This window comes from Bidens hawaiensis, unplaced genomic scaffold (assembly GCF_021521415.1).
Source record: "Bidens hawaiensis isolate Kalapana, Puna unplaced genomic scaffold, B.hawaiensis_p1.1 tig00021328_1, whole genome shotgun sequence".
Lineage (NCBI taxonomy): Eukaryota > Viridiplantae > Streptophyta > Magnoliopsida > Asterales > Asteraceae > Bidens > Bidens hawaiensis.
Window position 1 is genome coordinate 28021 of NW_027493298.1, and position 17239 is coordinate 45259.

Genomic DNA, 17239 nt, shown 5'->3' on the forward strand with positions numbered 1-17239 from the left:
AGTTACAATCGTTGATTTAAAAGATTTATTTTTTTTAAATGGGCGGCAAATTGTATTGAAAACGTTTATTGCACATTTATTTTCTGTTTTAGTTTAGTGGACATGTTCGGGCATTTTTTTTATCTATAAACACTAAGGTGTTCGTTAGTTGCAAACACACCAAAACAACACAATATAGTTCAATTCTCTCCAAACAATTTTTAATCCTTCATGTAACTTCATCTTCAAGGTACACCTTTTGGGTGCTATAGACTTCCCCGACACTACTATTGCTAAGGTTGTTGTACATGGGAAACAAACAAGTTCTGTTGGAAGACTTGAAATTTATTTTAAGTGACCTTATTGAACACGAATTCACAAACAAAACCATTTTCTTTATCCCATAAGAAAAAAATATCTTGTATACTTTTTTATTTTTAGCTGAATTTAATAAATATTATAGAAATATCCAAACGATTTACAATGAAGTGGCAGGTAAGCAGGCAATAAGCTGCGCCACAACTCAATGAAAGGTACCAATAGAATTTCTATGTTTAGTTACATTTCGATTTATAAACTATCAAGTTAAGTGATATTTATGTAATACAATAGAGAGAACTGATTTTTTTAATTAAAAAAAAGTAGAACTTTAATATTAAATGTTGTATCTATTGGACTTATAGAGATAAGACATGGACATGGATAAGATCCAAACGTAGTGGATGTAGGAACCATACTCTATACATGGGAAAAGGTGGAAAGTTTTAAGATTATAATTTATAACTGATAGCTACAAGTCCCGGGATCATTGCCAAAAAAATACCAAATAAAGAGTACATCTCTCTAGTTGTCAAAACTAATATGAATTGGATATCTTAACACAACAACGTTCGTTTCATAGAATTAATGAGAATTTAAGAAATTGAAATTTAAATCTCATAACATTACGTGATTTGTTGACAAGACATGGAGATGGAATTTAAGCGAATTCCAATAAAATCTCATGTTGAGTAGAATTCATAAATTATTCTAATTTTAAAAGAAAAGTTGATAAAAGGTGGATTGCAAACAAATAAGGATGACAACGAGTTGAACCGAACCAAACAAGGGTCTACTCGTGTTCATGACTCGTAATACCCTCAAACATACTGGGATCGACCACCTCATCAGTCTAGTAGTTCGGTTTCCAGTTGAATTGCTTGAACATATTGTTTTTTTCTTGTAAACTTATTTTATGTTAAGCAATTGATTTTCAACCTGTTTATGATTTATTGTTTTTGCACTTTTCTTGTTTATCATATAGTTTTTTTTTATTATTAATTATAATGTAATCTGATTTTTAACACCAGTTCAAATGATAAGCCATGAAGAGTCATATGATATGACTTTTAAAACAATGCACAAAACAAATGGACTTAAGAAATTTTATGTTTACTGTCTTCTGGTTCTTAAAGACTTTGGATGACTTAAAAAGGTTACAATTCCTAAGATTAAGAATAATCAACTTTAAATAAATTAAGAAAAAACAAATATAAAATGCATAAATTTTCTTGTGTTTTCGCATGACTATTCATATTTTATTTTATCTTATTTTTTGAACAACGTTTGAAACTACCCCGATACTCGAATGAGCTTTCTTGAGACGAGACATCAGCCATACACACTGATTGTGATGCTGACACTCCAAACATTACCCGTTCAAGACTACCATCAAGGAGGAGACCATATATCGCTCCAGACCTAATAATTCATCAATAATTAACAAAAATCAGTGCTGACAAAGTTCGGGGAATCATATGCAAAATGCATTAGTTGGTTGAAACATAAAGAGACAAATTTATGAATGCAAAAATAAATTATCTTTTGCATTATGGACTTTTGGATGCATGCACTCTTTCCTCTGTATCAATTGCCTCATCAATTCATCTGTTATCTTAATTTTTTAGATTAAATTCACATATTTTCATTATTTTACTTTTATAGGATGACAACGAGTCGGTTTTAAACAAGTTTAGACAATTTTATTCTCATCCTCATACTTGATTATAAAAGCTTGACCTATACCCGGCCCAAAATTTGTTAGGTACATATCGGATGTGTCAATCTTTTAATCAAACAGATCGATTGTGCTCGAGCAACCTGTTTATTGAATATATACAGTGCTTGTGTTCAGGGCCGGCTTCGAAAAGACGAAACTTTTTTTGGGCCAAAGACGAACTTTTTTTTGGGCCTTAAGTAAAAGAAATATTTTGTTGGGTTTAAATAATTTAATTATAAATGGGCTTATTTGATTATGATTTAAGTTGTGTAAAAAACTTTTGTATAAAAATAAGTTTAAAAATGTCTCAAATAATACTAGAACCCACAACCTTTTGTTAGATGTCACACCCCCTTTACCATTAGACCAAGCTAGTGGTTATGTAATTCTGTTGAAACATTGACTATACACATGTTTTTGATAAATATAGAGGACCGATCATGCGAGAAGTAATATTATAGCGAGAAGTGCGAGAAGTAGATCTCAACCATAGATCCTATGTAATCAATGGTTTAAATTGAAAATGGCATTTTTGTAAATACCAAGATACTATTACAACATTTTTTTATATAAAAAGGGTAAAATAGTCTAATATATGTAGTATTAAATAATGGAAACGTTTATATCTTAATTAGTTTCCAGATTTTTTGCTTAATCATCTCTCTTCATTCCAACCGTCAGAATCAATTTCAAAGCAAAAAAAAAAAACACAAAATCTCCAATTCTTATGAGATGATTCAGTTTGCTTACGTATAAGAAAGGTCCCTTCATCATAGTTTTTCTTCGAGTAATTTTCAATAGAACGTGGGCGTTTCCAATATTAGAGTTACAAAGGCTTCTCGAGAATAAAGGTTAGTCGGCTTCTTTCTGTTTTTCTTTTCAATCAATCTTGAACGTTATCTTTGATTTCAAACTTCTGTAAATACATTTATTATTTTTGTATGGTATTTTGAAGGCATGAAATTTTTGAAGTAATTTAGGGTTTTATTAATTGGTTCACTTAATTTTATAATGTGGCAGTATATTTGTTAGTAGATTTGTGGAGTACCCTACACAATGTTGTAGATGATGGATTATTATTATTATTATTATTATTATTATTATTATTATGTTTTTTCTGGTTGATGTTTTTTGTCGATTATTATGTTTGATGGTAGCTTTATACAAACAATGTACGCATTTGGTAATGTTGTTCTTTGTTTGTGTGGTGGTTACTTGATGGTTGTTATTTGTAGATATTAGATGAATTATTTTTGCATCTTTAGAATGTTTGCGTGTATAACTGTTGCGCTGGTGTTCATTGAGAAAGAAATGTAAAAAAAATTTACTAACGAAACTATATGCTTTGGGTTAGTAATTAGATGTTTGGTTACTAAAGCAATTGTTTGGTATAGGATTTAAATTCTGTATACTTAGCATATCGAATTGTGATGTGTAGGGATTATTTGTTAATTGTGTAGGCTGTGTAGGTTTCAATTTGATTATACATTATGGTTTGTATAGGTTGTGAAAGGTATATTTGCAAATTGTGTAAGTTGTATAAGTATTAATATGAGCCCAAATTATGTTATGTGTAGGTTGTGAAAGGTATATCTGCAAATTGTGTAAGTTGTGTAGGTATTAATTTGAGCCCCAAATTATGTTATATGTATGTTGTTTAGGAATAAAGTTTCATATATGTAGGGATATCAATGGTTGTGTAGGGATGCATTAGCTGCATATATTTAGCATGATTAATCGTCTAGTTAGTGTAATGATTTGTATGTGTATGTGTAGGAATATCCCTACACAACTGATAAAGAAATCTCAAAGTTTCTACGCAGTACATTATGAGTAATATGATGATCTGCGTATGTGGTATTATTTGCAAATTTGCAAATCATGTAGGCTGTGTAGGTATTAATTTAAGTATACGTACATTGTGTTATGTGTAGCTTGGAAAGGCATATCTGCAAATTGTGTAAGTTGCGTAGGTATTAATTTGAGCCCAAATTATGTTATGTATAGGTTGTCTAGGAGTTAATTTGCATATGTAAAGATATTATTGGTTGTGTAAGGATATATTAGTTGCATATGTGTAGCCTGATTAATTATCTGATTAGTGTAATGATTTATATGTGTATGTGTAGGAATATCCCTACATAACCATTTTAAAATCTCAAAGTTCCTATGATGATTGGTGTAGATGGTATTATAAACAAGTGTAGAATGTGTAGGTGTACTTATATTTCTTACGATGATGAGTCACAACCAAGAGATAACAAAATTGAAAAGATTCGATAACATTTCAAATTTTGATTTAAGTAAATGTCAAATTGGGTTAGGCTGACACCAAAGTTTGTTTTGTTCACTATTTGAATTTTATAAATAGTTAATGAATTAAATGTGAGTAATATCTATATTATAAAAACAAAAATGAAATTGTTTTTCAAATTTTAAGTGTTGGATTTAAGTACATGTATATTTGTACTATTGTACCATGTGAAATGTAATCTTTGTTAATTAGTATGATGATATGTAGGTATTTTATATATTTTTTTATTGTGTTTGGTTATAATATTTCTAATATAAAAACTAGTTACATTAGTGTTTAATGTTTTATTAAACTTTGGTTTGTTTTATTGTAGAAACGGAATAACATAATTTTGACGATCAAAGGTTACCGCGTAAAAGATAGAGGCTCGGTTCAGACATAAATGCAAAAGAATCATATATTTCTGAGCTTATCAATTCAAGATGATTGCTTTGTCGATAAAGGAGTAGGCATAAAATTACTAGTCTGTTTATTGGTTTTGACCTGATTATCAGGCGTCATGTTTTGTTTAAGATAAACAATATAATGTTTTATTAACTCATTTTGGCCCGTTTGTATGATTTGGAAAAAAATTGAACTCATTTGTACTAGATAACTTTTATTGTTTAATGATTTTGTTAAATTGTGTAAGATCAATGACAATACAAGTTCTTTATAGCGGTTTTATGAAACAAAAATAATTCAAACCTAGGTTCGATCATATAACTACTTTTGATGGTATAATGGCATCTGAAAATTATAAGGAATCTATAACAATAATAAAACAAATTCATTCTAATAATATCAATGGCATTATTATAATGAATATTACAAATGATTGAACTCATATTCTGATTCTTGAAATTGAAACTCTAAACAGATTTTAAATTTGAATCTTGAAATTGAATCCCCTACCTGGTCTCGAGTTATTTGAAATTGAATATTGATGCTGATTTAGGTTGAGGAAACTATTTCAATTTATATTATCTGGGTTAAGTCAATGTAATAAAAGATAAAATAATAAAATTAATGGATTGTAACTTATGTGTGATTAGTTACCAAAATAAATATAACTGACATTTTACTAAAATACTCATGCATTTAAATAATACAAAAATAAAAAGAAAATTTATGATTGGTCTAATTCACTTCTCGATATAAAAATCACTTCTGAAATGAACTTAAACATATATAATATATATATATATATATATATATATATATATTTGGAAAAAAAAATTCGGACCTAGCGGGGTGTCGGGCCTATTGCCATTGACTACCCTGCCATACCTCAAAGACGGCCCTGCTTGTGTTGTCCTGTGTATAAACGTATTATACTAGTCAACCCAAAATCTAATTGTATTTGTTGTGTATGTCGTGCCAGGAATGATCAGAAAATGAGTAGAAACACTTAAACATGGAGTAATATAATTGAATAGATAAGTTGTGTAGAACAAGCTTTTAATGATTTGAAAATCTATGCATGTATCAAGTAAAATAAAAATGGACACAATGAACGGACCTATAAAGACATACATAAAGATGTTATAGTTTAAATTTCCATACATTTGATCCAACGCCTAATATGTTAAAAATAACTTGTGTTTTGTTTGGTATTAGTACGTTTTATACACGTTCCCCAGTATCTATACATGTAGAAATTGCAATAAGTTATACTCACTAGTACAGACGAAGCTTTAAGGCGCAGTGATTTTGGCCAAAAGGTGTGAGCCTGTAATAGAGTTGTATTTGAGAATCGCTAAAAAAATTTGAGTCGAATGTGAGTATTATTTCGGGCCTTAAGTAATATATATATATATATGATAGCTCATATATAAAAAAAAGTAGTTGATACGATAATAATTGTAAATTCCACAAACAAAATATAAATATATATATTGTGCAAAAAATATAACTTAATATAATATATAATTATAAAATTTTCGGACTTTTGGGATGATCGAGATGATCGACTTCCCTACCTTCCCATCCCAGACGGGGGCCTGGCCTGATAACCTTAAGAGTTAATAGCCATTTTCGTCCCTGTGGTTTGCTACTTTCGCCACTTCAGTCCAAAATTTGTATTTTTGTCAATTTAGTCATCATAGTTTTAAATATTAACCAATTACGTTCTATCCGTCTAACGGCATCCAGCTATGCCGTTAGTTTAAGGGTTTTGTTGTCTTTCTCCTTTTTATTTTGAGTTATTGGTCATTTTCGTCCCTGTGGTTTGATACTTTTGCCAATTCAGTCCAAAGTTTGAAATTTTGTCAATTTAAGTCAGTTTTTTTTGTCTATAACCCTAGAGAGCATTATCCAAGCCCAAAACAGGTCTGCATTTACTCTGTCGACAACGGTAATCATACCCCCTCCTCTCGTATTTAGTTTCTAGACGGTTCCTAAACTCTTCCCCATGGTGGAAAGAAATGGTAAAGTGGTCAAAGCAATTCCGTGAAACCGAATTGTACGGAAAAAACTAAAAATCGTTTCTTTGATGAATGCATAATATTTAGGGTTTAGAGATTAACATATCATAACGAAAATCTGGGTCGTAATCAACTATTATACATTAATCAACAAATCGATTTTTAGTTTTTTCGTACAATTCGGTTTCAGGGAATTACCTTGACCACTTTACCATTGAATTCCACCATGAAGAAGATTTTAAGAAATGTCTAGAAACTAAATATAAGGGGGGGGGGGTATGATTACTGTTGTCAACAGAGTAAATGCATACTAGTATTTGAGGTTGCTCGATGGTTTTGGGCTTGAATTATACTCTTCAGGGTTATAAACAAAAAAAATAAAAAAACTGAATTAAACTGAACATTAAATTGACAAATTTTCAAACTTTGGACTGAATTGGCAAAAGTATCAAATCACAGGGACTAATATGACCAATAACTCAAAATTAAAAGGAGAAAGACAAAAATACCCTTAAACTAACGGCATAGCTGGATGCCGTTAGACGGATGTGACGTAATTGGCTAATATCTAAAACTATGAGAACTAAATTGACAAAATTACAAATTTTGAACTGAATTGGCGAAAGTAGCAAACCACAGGGACGAAAATAGCCATTAACTCTAACCTTAATGAAGACAAGTTAAAAACCTTTGATTTTATTAGCCAAGTATACTTTTATAATAAAATAATTGTAAAAAACGAATACCCTAATTAAAGGCCTAAAGGGTGTGTATGAGGTAATGTCGATATTTTAGATCTTGGGTAGCAAGTAATCATAATTTAATATTATGATTTGAATTATAAAAGGTTTATCTGAAATGAAAGTAATGAAAAAACGTTTAATAGTATGTAGTGTGAATGTGACTCACGATGCTTGACATATGTTCACCTTTACAATTCGTAACGACCAAGAACCCATGTGCCAAAGAAAATTATACTTGTCTTATCTATATTGTTCAAGATTCTCATTGATAACTTTGTGACCAAGACATCACACTTCATTTGCTTCACATAAAATCACAAATGACACATATAAATATCAAATCTTTATATACGATAAAATAAAATAGTACATGCATTGTTATTTAGCTAAATTAGATACAAGCAATCAATTAGATATGGAATCGTCGATAAGACATAATAGCATCTGGTGTTTATTCTCACTGAATTAGTATGGATTTGAGTCTCACAAATGGACAACATATGATTTCAGAAGCAAGTTTTTAAGGTTGTGTTCGGTGTTAGCAAAAAGCAGATACGGATTAACAATTATTGAATATAATAATACCATTTAATAAATAATAAACATGAGTTAAATGGATTTTGAGTATAGTATTAGTTGTTAAATAATAATAATAATAATAATAATAATAATAATAATAATAATAACTTAAAGCCTTATAAATGTACCGCTAATGTTATTATTTAAGTACCAAAATAAAACTTACCTTATTTTCTATTGGTATAAAACATTTTTCATCTCTCTCTCTCTCTTATATTATAACAAAAAAAGGTAAAATGTTCCAACATATAACAATATTAACTTCATATCGAGCTATTCTTAATGCTTACTTTTGTATAGCCTTATCACAAAAGTCTAAGATCCTAGCTCTCTTTTATAACATTCTTCTTTTTTCTCGAAGCTATTCGTTGTTACATCAATTGTAGGGATGGAGTCTCATACTCATATGGATTAGATCTAGCTCTTTTCAAACTTGACGTAGTGTTGTAACATGAACCCGTTAAAAGGGGCATTGAGACTTAGACCTAGGGACCACCCGATAATCAAGTCACTATCATCGTATATGACCGAATACATATGTATTTGAATTTGGCAAGTACTAGATTATTATAAGAGAGGGAGAGAAGTCTTCTCAATGCGAAAGATGGGGATACATAGGGAGAAAGGAAGGTTAGAGCATCACGAGTAACCATAAATTTAAACACTTGTAAACCTAACCATATGACACATCAACAATCAAACTATTTTGTTCATATTCTATATTCTTACATTTCCACGTTATTAACAATTTATATAATTATTTTTCATAATAAATATATTTATTTTAATGGCTAAATTTTTAAATTTTGTTTAAAAAGTACATTATGTTTAAAAACCATAATAATTATGGGTGTTTAAAAGAAATCCGAATTCATATCTGAAATATCCGAATTGTCCGAAAATTCGGATTCGAATAGGGGGTTTGAAAATAATATTTTTTTACATTTTATTTTATTTACAAAATTTGGATAGCTTCATATATAAGCTAGTTTCTCAATGGAGACCCAAATTTAATTCTAACTTACAATACTTTTGCGAAACATAGGTGGCTCAATGAATGAAGAGTGGGATTTTTGTGATATCCAGTTCGATCATGAGGACAACTGGGTTTTCTCACCAGTGGGCCTTCGAGCAGGTGGGTTATCCCCAGAACTTGAGATAATTTGGAGGCGCTTAACGGCTCTCCGTATTGCTGGGTTGGGCCAGCTTACGGTGATCTTTAACCATTTGGTCACTTCGTACAAAATACCTGAGGATTCTATGTTTGTTGACAGTTAAATAATTTTTTTTAGATATTTCAAATAAATTTAACCATCCGATGAATAATGAAATGCCCGCACCATCCATGTTACCCCCTCTTGTTATTAATTTTCTTACAATTTATTAAAAACACCCACTTTTAATCCGGTCACAATCTGCGGATATCCCAATCAATAAAGACAAAAGCGATAGATTGATTAATATAATAATTGACGAAGAAGGTGGTGTAGAAAATGGGCATGGCAAGTTGCAAGTCAGAATTAATGGATTCAAGTCAAGCCTCTCGTCTCTGTGGCTTCTTTCCACAAAGCTTCTCGTGAACCAAGCCAAATTATTTAACACCCTCATACATATTACTCTGTATCTTGTTTTTTCATCACACGCACCAACTGTTCGATTAAATGCCTCAGTGAAACTTCACACCAAAAAAACCCCTTTTTATTCCAATTAATTGGTGTCTTTTGAATTGATTTAATATGGGTTGTTGTTATAGTGTTGGATTGAATATTGATAGCTCACGTTTAGATGGTAAGTATTCATATAATCATATTAATTATTAAACATCATATGTTCTTGATTTTGATTGCTGTGTCTTTAATGTTTATGAGTAATTAACTAATTATATTTGATTAATCTAAACCCTTTATAAAGATTTATAAAGATAGCTGCTTTTTTGCTTATTAAGTTATTATTAATGAATTGATGAAAAATTTGATCTTTTTGAGTTGTTTACTTGTTTAACAGGTAAGGTTACATCTGCTTCGGTACCACCGAGTCCTCGAAGCCCTCGGAGTCAAACCGAGATCTTGCAATCGGGCGATTTGAAGCCCTTTAGCTTCAATGTTCTCAAATTGGCAACGAGAAACTTTCGACCCGATAGTGTTCTTGGAGAAGGCGGTTTCGGGTCGGTTTTCAAAGGGTGGATTGATGAACAAACACTTCAAGCTGCAAAGCCCGGTACTGGGACCGTCATTGCTGTTAAAAGATTGAATCAAGAAGGTCTTCAAGGGCATCAAGAGTGGCTGGTAAGTATTAATTTTCTTTGTGTTTTTTATTTAATTTTGATTAATTAAAGTAGGTTTTAATTTGATTATTGTTGCAGACTGAGATTAATTATTTAGGGCAGCTAAGTCATCCGAATCTTGTGAAGTTAATTGGTTACTGCTTAGAAGATGATCACAGGATGTTAGTTTACGAGTTTATGCCTCGAGGCAGCTTAGAAAACCATCTATTTAGAAGTGAGTTTTTATCCTTGTTTAGTTGTTTTCCACTTCATTTTTCCCACAATTTCAAAATATTAAATCTTATTAATATTAATTTGTTATAACAGGAAGTACACACTTTCAACCGCTTTCTTGGAGTCTTAGAATTAAGGTTGCTCTTGGTGCTGCAAAGGGACTCGCTTACCTTCATAGCCCGGAAGCAAAAGTGATTTATCGGGATTTTAAGAGTTCAAATATCTTGATTGATTCTGTATGTTTTTTTTTTTGTCAAATTGATGTCTTTTTATATGATTTTGTGTTACTTGGTTATTTATGTATTTTTAATGCTGTTAACTTGTAGAATTATAATGCAAAACTTTCGGATTTCGGGTTGGCGAAGGATGGACCGGTGGATGGGAAAAGTTATGTGTCTACTAGAGTTATGGGTACCTATGGATATGCAGCTCCTGAATATATGGCAACAGGTAACTAAAAGTTATTAAAATTTTGCATATTTACAAGTGGGCTATGTGCTTATAAGTTTTAACCGTTTTGAAGAAAGTGAGATTTCAACTTGTGGTTATGTTAGAGTCATCTTATTTTAATATGATATCGAGTTTATATTATTTATTTATTATTATTATTATTATTTTTTGCATTGAGGATATAGGTTTAATATAAAAGGTTGTGTTAGGGTTGAGGATATTATTATTATTATTATTATTATTATTGAGGATATTATTTATAATTTTTTGCCAATAATTAATGGGGAAAGATTAGGGGAGGCAATTTCCGACATGACCAGAAACACGTATACATGATACCAAAATAATCATGTCGTGTTAGGGTTGACCTGCTCAACCGGTTTATTATAAAAGTTTGACTCGCCGGTTCACCAATTCAACCAGATAAAGTCATAAATCCTTTATACTATTAATAAATATGATCCTACTAGTTTAATGCGCTATTATAATTTGTGTATTAAATTGAAACTTCTTTCACAGTTATAATATTTTCTTATGGTCCGAGCAAACAGTTTGACTGGTGGAAAATTACCAATTTAACCTTTTGGTGCATTTATTGACAACATGTCACTTAACCACACGGAGCGACATATACAGTTTTGGTGTACTCCTGCTAGAAATATTAACTGGTAGGCGGTGCATAGACAAGAACCGTCCAACTGGTGAGCAAATACTAGTCGAGTATGCAAAACCTTACTTGGCCAGCAAACGAAGGATTCTTCAAATCATGGACCCACGGCTAGCTGGTCAGTACTCACCAAATGCAGCCATGCGAGCTGCAATGCTTGCAACCAAGTGCCTATTGAAGGACCCCAAGCACTGGCCCACTGCTGATCAGGTGGTCAAAGCGTTAGAGCAGATTCAAGATTTGCAGAAAACTGCTGATGCTTCTAGAAGAGAACCCGTTCGGTCACCAAGGCCCGCTTGCTATCCCAGACCTGCGGGTTCGATGTCAGGCTCAGGTTCGGGCTAGGGTAGTGGTTATGGTTGTACAGTTGTGATATTGGAATCCAATTGGAGGGGGTTTTGTATTGTTAGAATGAGGTTCATTTTGTAATGCCAAGGTAGTTCAGTTGATTAATATTGTTAGTTTATTACACTGCCTCTAATTTATTGGTATAAAGAAAAAAAAAGTTGACTTAAAATGGTTTAATAACACACAAAAAAAACGTCTTGTAACCAAAAAATTAAATTCGAAATCCAAAAGGCCATCGACACGAGTTTTACATTGCTAGAAAACTATAAAAATGAACATCGATATCGGTACGGAAGTTGTTCAGTCGGTATCAGTTCGGTTAGTTATGATACTATTACCCTACTCGTGCTTGCTATAGTTTATGAAACTAAAAAATACTTTAAGAAATTACTCTGTTTTAAGTAAAATTTATACCAACATGCTAAATAATAACAGTTAAAAACAACTACGTGTTTAGTTTTTCTATATAATTTAGGGAGCCTATGTGATAAGTCATAAAAAATTACAATTAACTGGTAAATGAATATTATTAAAAAAAAAAAAATTTACACAGGCAGAATCTTATTTACCATGTTATAATACTTAGCGAGTGCATGGGAAGCTCGGAGTCGGAGGGTGTGCGAGCCGCACCATCGGCGGGGCACATAAGTTTTGGGGGGCACAAACTTTTTTATACATATTACATATATATGTTTTTTGGTGTTAAAAATAAGGTTATTTGCAATGGTTTATGAGATAATTACATTCTTATAATGGTTTCTGCTTATAATAAATCGTTCGATAAAAGTTTTATCCATGTACATTAGCGAATAAAAAATTTTCGTTAAGGCATATGGGTCTTTTTATTTTGGCTCGGCCGATGTATTTAAATTCTTTGAGACGGGCCTGAGCGAGTGTTTGGCATTGCTTATTTTCACAAATTTATAACTTATTAATTTTTTAAAAAGAATAAGGTGTTTAGAATTGCTTTAAATGTGAAAGAGAAAAGTTAATAATTTATATTTTTATAACTTATTAACTTAATAAAAAGTTATAAGAAGATAAAATAAGGAATCCCAAACACGTGTTAGTAGTATGTCTTTGAAATTTCTATGTATGTATTTTATAAATATTTAACATATAAATCATGAAAATAAAATACTCAACACGCCGTTCTAGCTCAGTTGGTAGAGCGCGTGGCTTTTAACCACGTGGTCGTGGGTTCGAGGTTGTCGGTGGGTTCGAGTCCCACGGATGGCGAAATGTTTTTCCAAATAGAACTTTTTTTTATTTTTTTAATAAGAATAAAATGCCCGTAAAAAAGTCACTTTTTGACTACTCTTATAATAACATTAAGAAGAAGACATGTGAAAGTGATGGTTGAATAAATATGACTCATTAAAATATTATTAATTTTAAGGATTCACGTAAATAAGTGACCTTTGCAACTATTACTTTTAATAGTTTAAAAGAGACAGTTGAAAGTGATAGCTTGTATGTTTTATTATTTACAGTGTAAAATATGGTATTGAATTATACTTGTGTTAACTCATTGTAGCTCTAGGATTTTAATGTAATGTGCGTTTTATTATTTGACAGTATAATACAGCTTATTAAGACTCATGTTACATTGTTACCTCGTTGTATTATCGAACTCTAAGATTTGAATGTATGTTCAATTATATAATAGTAATAGTGTTAAATATCGTATTGAGTCATACTCGTGTTAGTTCATTGTAGCGACGGGCTCAATAATTTTGATGAATGTTTTATTTATTTATAAATATAGTATAGTATAGGGTTAGACTCATGTTAGCTCATTGCACTGATGAGCTCGTTGATTTCAAGTTAGTGTTTTATAATTTTGGAAGGTTAACCTCCTATTTATAACGGGTCACGGAGTAAACACTAGTGGGTTTGTTCACAAGAGCTTATTAAGGTCCAACACAATATTTTTATCTTTTTATTGGGAGTTTATATTTAGATCAATATAGAACATGCGTCAACAAAAGGCAACATGGTCCTTATGGATAAAGTGATATTGTATGATATGGTGACATGTTCATATGTTGGTTGATTTCCTTATTGTAATCAATATCATACAGATGGCAAAAATAGGGTTGATAGTGATTTACTGATTATAGCATAAGGTCCATATTAATGGTATTAGATATACATATTGATTACTTTGAAAAAAACAATATTGCAATTATCTGTAACATAATCAGAAATTCTTGTTAGATTATGATTATTATTTTTTTCCTAAATTCTATGAATGCATTAAGGGAATAGACCTACTTAGGCCTGGAAATAAAACGAACGTTCGGTGAACTGTACGTAAATCGTTCGACGGGAAGTTCATTTATGATTGCTTATTTAATAAACGAGCGAACATAAACACATGTCTCGTTCGTTCATTTATATTCATGAATATTTGTTTGTGTTTGTGATTTATGTTTGTTTATCTTCGTTAATTTATGTTCATTTATGCTCGTTTACATGTTAATAGAAAATAATTAAATATTATTTTAAAGAGTTAACTACTTTATAGTTTTATATTTGTTCATTTAATTAAGCATGTTCATTTACATTTTTCATATATGTTTATTCAGTGGAGGACCCAGGAAATTTTCTCACAGGGGTCGGAAATTTTTTTTATTTATACATAATTAACCATCGCTATATAAAATTTTTTTTGGTCCGGTTTGACCATCAGGTCGGGTCGAATTGCGTCGGTCATATATATAGAAAAAAATGATAATCAAACAAAGAATTATATAACAAAAGAAAAGTACGAGAAACTTTATTATAAATGCATAATTATTGAACAGTATATCTAGCTTTGTTATACGCGGGCTTTCATTTTCTGAAATCTAACCAAAACATCATCTAGTTTGACATTTATAAGCAGGTTGTTTTTTAATGAAATAAATAAAATCATCGTTTAAACTCTCATCACCCATGTGATTACGCAAATTGGACTTCACGTACTCCATCGCCGAAAAGCAAATTTCAACGCATACGGTTGCAATGAGTAATAATGATATGAGAGGTAACTTCAATTAACGAATAAACAATACACCAATGCAATGAAGTAAGTGAGCAAAATAATGTATAGCTGAAACATTTTTTTAGATTAACACTTAATCCATTAAATTTACATGATCTATTACTTCTGCCATCATACTTCTTTTTTTTAATTAGCTTAAATGTAGATTAAGTTGGGAGTTTGAGACTTGTTCTTATAAATTGAGCATAGATTAATTGAGCATTTGAGCTTAAACTTGTATTTTAATTATTTCCTACGAAACTCAATTTTAATTGGTATATTATTTATATACATTTATATAATTAAACTTGTAAATATGTCAAATAAAAATTATTGGGGTCGGTCTCAAATTTCATAAGGTTGTTCTCAAAATCCCAACAGGGTCATTGTGTCGTCCTCGAAATCACACAGGGGTCAGGGTCAAAATTATACAGAGGTCGGTATTTTAACACATATATACTAGTAAAAAAAAATTTTCACAGGAGACGGAGGACCCCCCACCTCAAAGTGTGGCTACGCCACTGTGTTTATCTATATTTGTTTATCTTTGCTCAGTTATGTTCGTGAACTGTTTGTTTATAATTTTAAAAAATGAATATAAACGAACACGGGCATGTTCATTTTTTAAATAAACGAACACGAACACAAAATATGTGTTCTATTAAGTGTTTGTGTTTGTTTAAAGTTAAATGAACGAACATACCTTTTTTTCATATTTGTTCGGTTCATTTATAGGCCTAGACGCATTTTGAAGGAGCAAGAATTGCATGATAAATGTGAGGTATCTTTTATCTTCCTGTCTTTGGAATATGTGTGGGGGTGTTTGGATGTGAGGTTTGAAACTGATTGTGTGAAGCCTAATAATTGGAAACTGGCTGGAGGAGATGGTGTTTGGATGTGCTTCTATTATTTGAAGTTGCATTAATTAAATAATTCACTTATTTGTATGTTTGACAGTTCTGATCATTTAAGTAACTAATAAAATGACCAAAAGTGCCATTTTTTATGTTTTAAAGTATGAACACTGATTCACATTAGTTCTGAATGTTTTCATAAATTATTTTGTAAATGAACATTGAGAGTTTCAGTAATTCTCTCCCTATTTTCTCATAATATGAATTAACTACTAGAATTGTAGATGCAATGTATTTAATATAGTGTAACAAGTGGGTCAGTAAGTACTTAGAATCGAAAATGGATCATTTATCCTATAAAAAAAATCATATAATCAAACTTAGAATCGATTAAACTAAAATGAAAACATGTAATATGAGTCAACAGGCCAAAGACCTTCTGGTCCAATGACACCCGTGTTTCTCCTAAACTCTCATTAAGGAGACCCGGTTCCCCCTAAAACGATTTGGGCCATCCTCGCCCGTCAAACTAACAATGGACGGGTATAACTCCATCTGAAACATAAATATATACATGATCTATGAAGAGCTTAAATACACCGTTGTTAGATAAAAAAAAAAGTCAGCATTCTAGAAAGTATTCGAGCGTGTATTGAAATGAATTAAAACCTCCTAAATTGCTCAATTAAAAAAGTTGGATTACTTTTGTAGTACACAATTTTTTTTAGTCATAGTTTATATAATATAACAAAGTAGATAAGAATAAATTGTTAGTAAATTATTTTAGGTCCACATGGTTTTCTCTTTCCTTTTTATTAAGTGGTATGTTGTTACATATATGATAGATCATCAAATCCTTTTTCTTAAACAATGTGCCAAATCAATAAAGTTGCAATATTTATAGGCCAAAAGGAGTATTTATTATTCAAGTTTTGTGGTGTAAGCTGTCCGATCTAAGTAGCTTGGTAAAGTATAATTCACACTTGTAGAAAGTTGTAGGCTTGCAACTAGATGTTGTAAAATGGGTGGTTAGGTAATAGGTAATAAATTGAAACTTTATTGAACTCTTTAAAGATACACTCTAGTATTTTGACTCATTTGACATGCCTTAAATCTTAAGTTTAACTTTTGATAATATACCAAAAGCATCTTTAGCCTGTCGATACCAAGAAGGACTTGCCATTCCAATGGACGAGGTTCAAGTCCTATATTGTAAAAATAAAATGTGTCATTATAGGGAGGAAAGTGTTTGAGTTGCTGCATTAAATAAAGCTTTTAATTTTATGCATATGACAAGTTAGATATATTTTTTTTATATATTTATTAAGAAACATAGA

At 30.9% G+C, this 17239-nt stretch overlaps 1 protein-coding gene and 1 non-coding gene across 2 annotated transcripts; both read left to right on the plus strand.

The window, feature by feature from the left end:
• The first annotated feature begins 9432 nt into the window (after nt 1-9432).
• LOC143563183 (receptor-like cytoplasmic kinase 176) lies at nt 9433-11065 on the plus strand. The gene is made up of 5 exons (XM_077050785.1): nt 9433-9846; nt 10063-10343; nt 10421-10556; nt 10649-10791; nt 10882-11065. Exons 1-5 carry the CDS (start codon nt 9795-9797, stop codon nt 11011-11013), a joined length of 744 nt encoding a protein of 247 aa, XP_076906900.1. The 5' UTR covers nt 9433-9794; the 3' UTR covers nt 11014-11065.
• A 2103-nt stretch (nt 11066-13168) lies between these two features.
• TRNAK-UUU (transfer RNA lysine (anticodon UUU)) lies at nt 13169-13259 on the plus strand. Its single transcript has one exon. It is a non-coding gene; the product is annotated as a tRNA-Lys (tRNA).
• Nucleotides 13260-17239: the final 3980 nt, after the last annotated feature.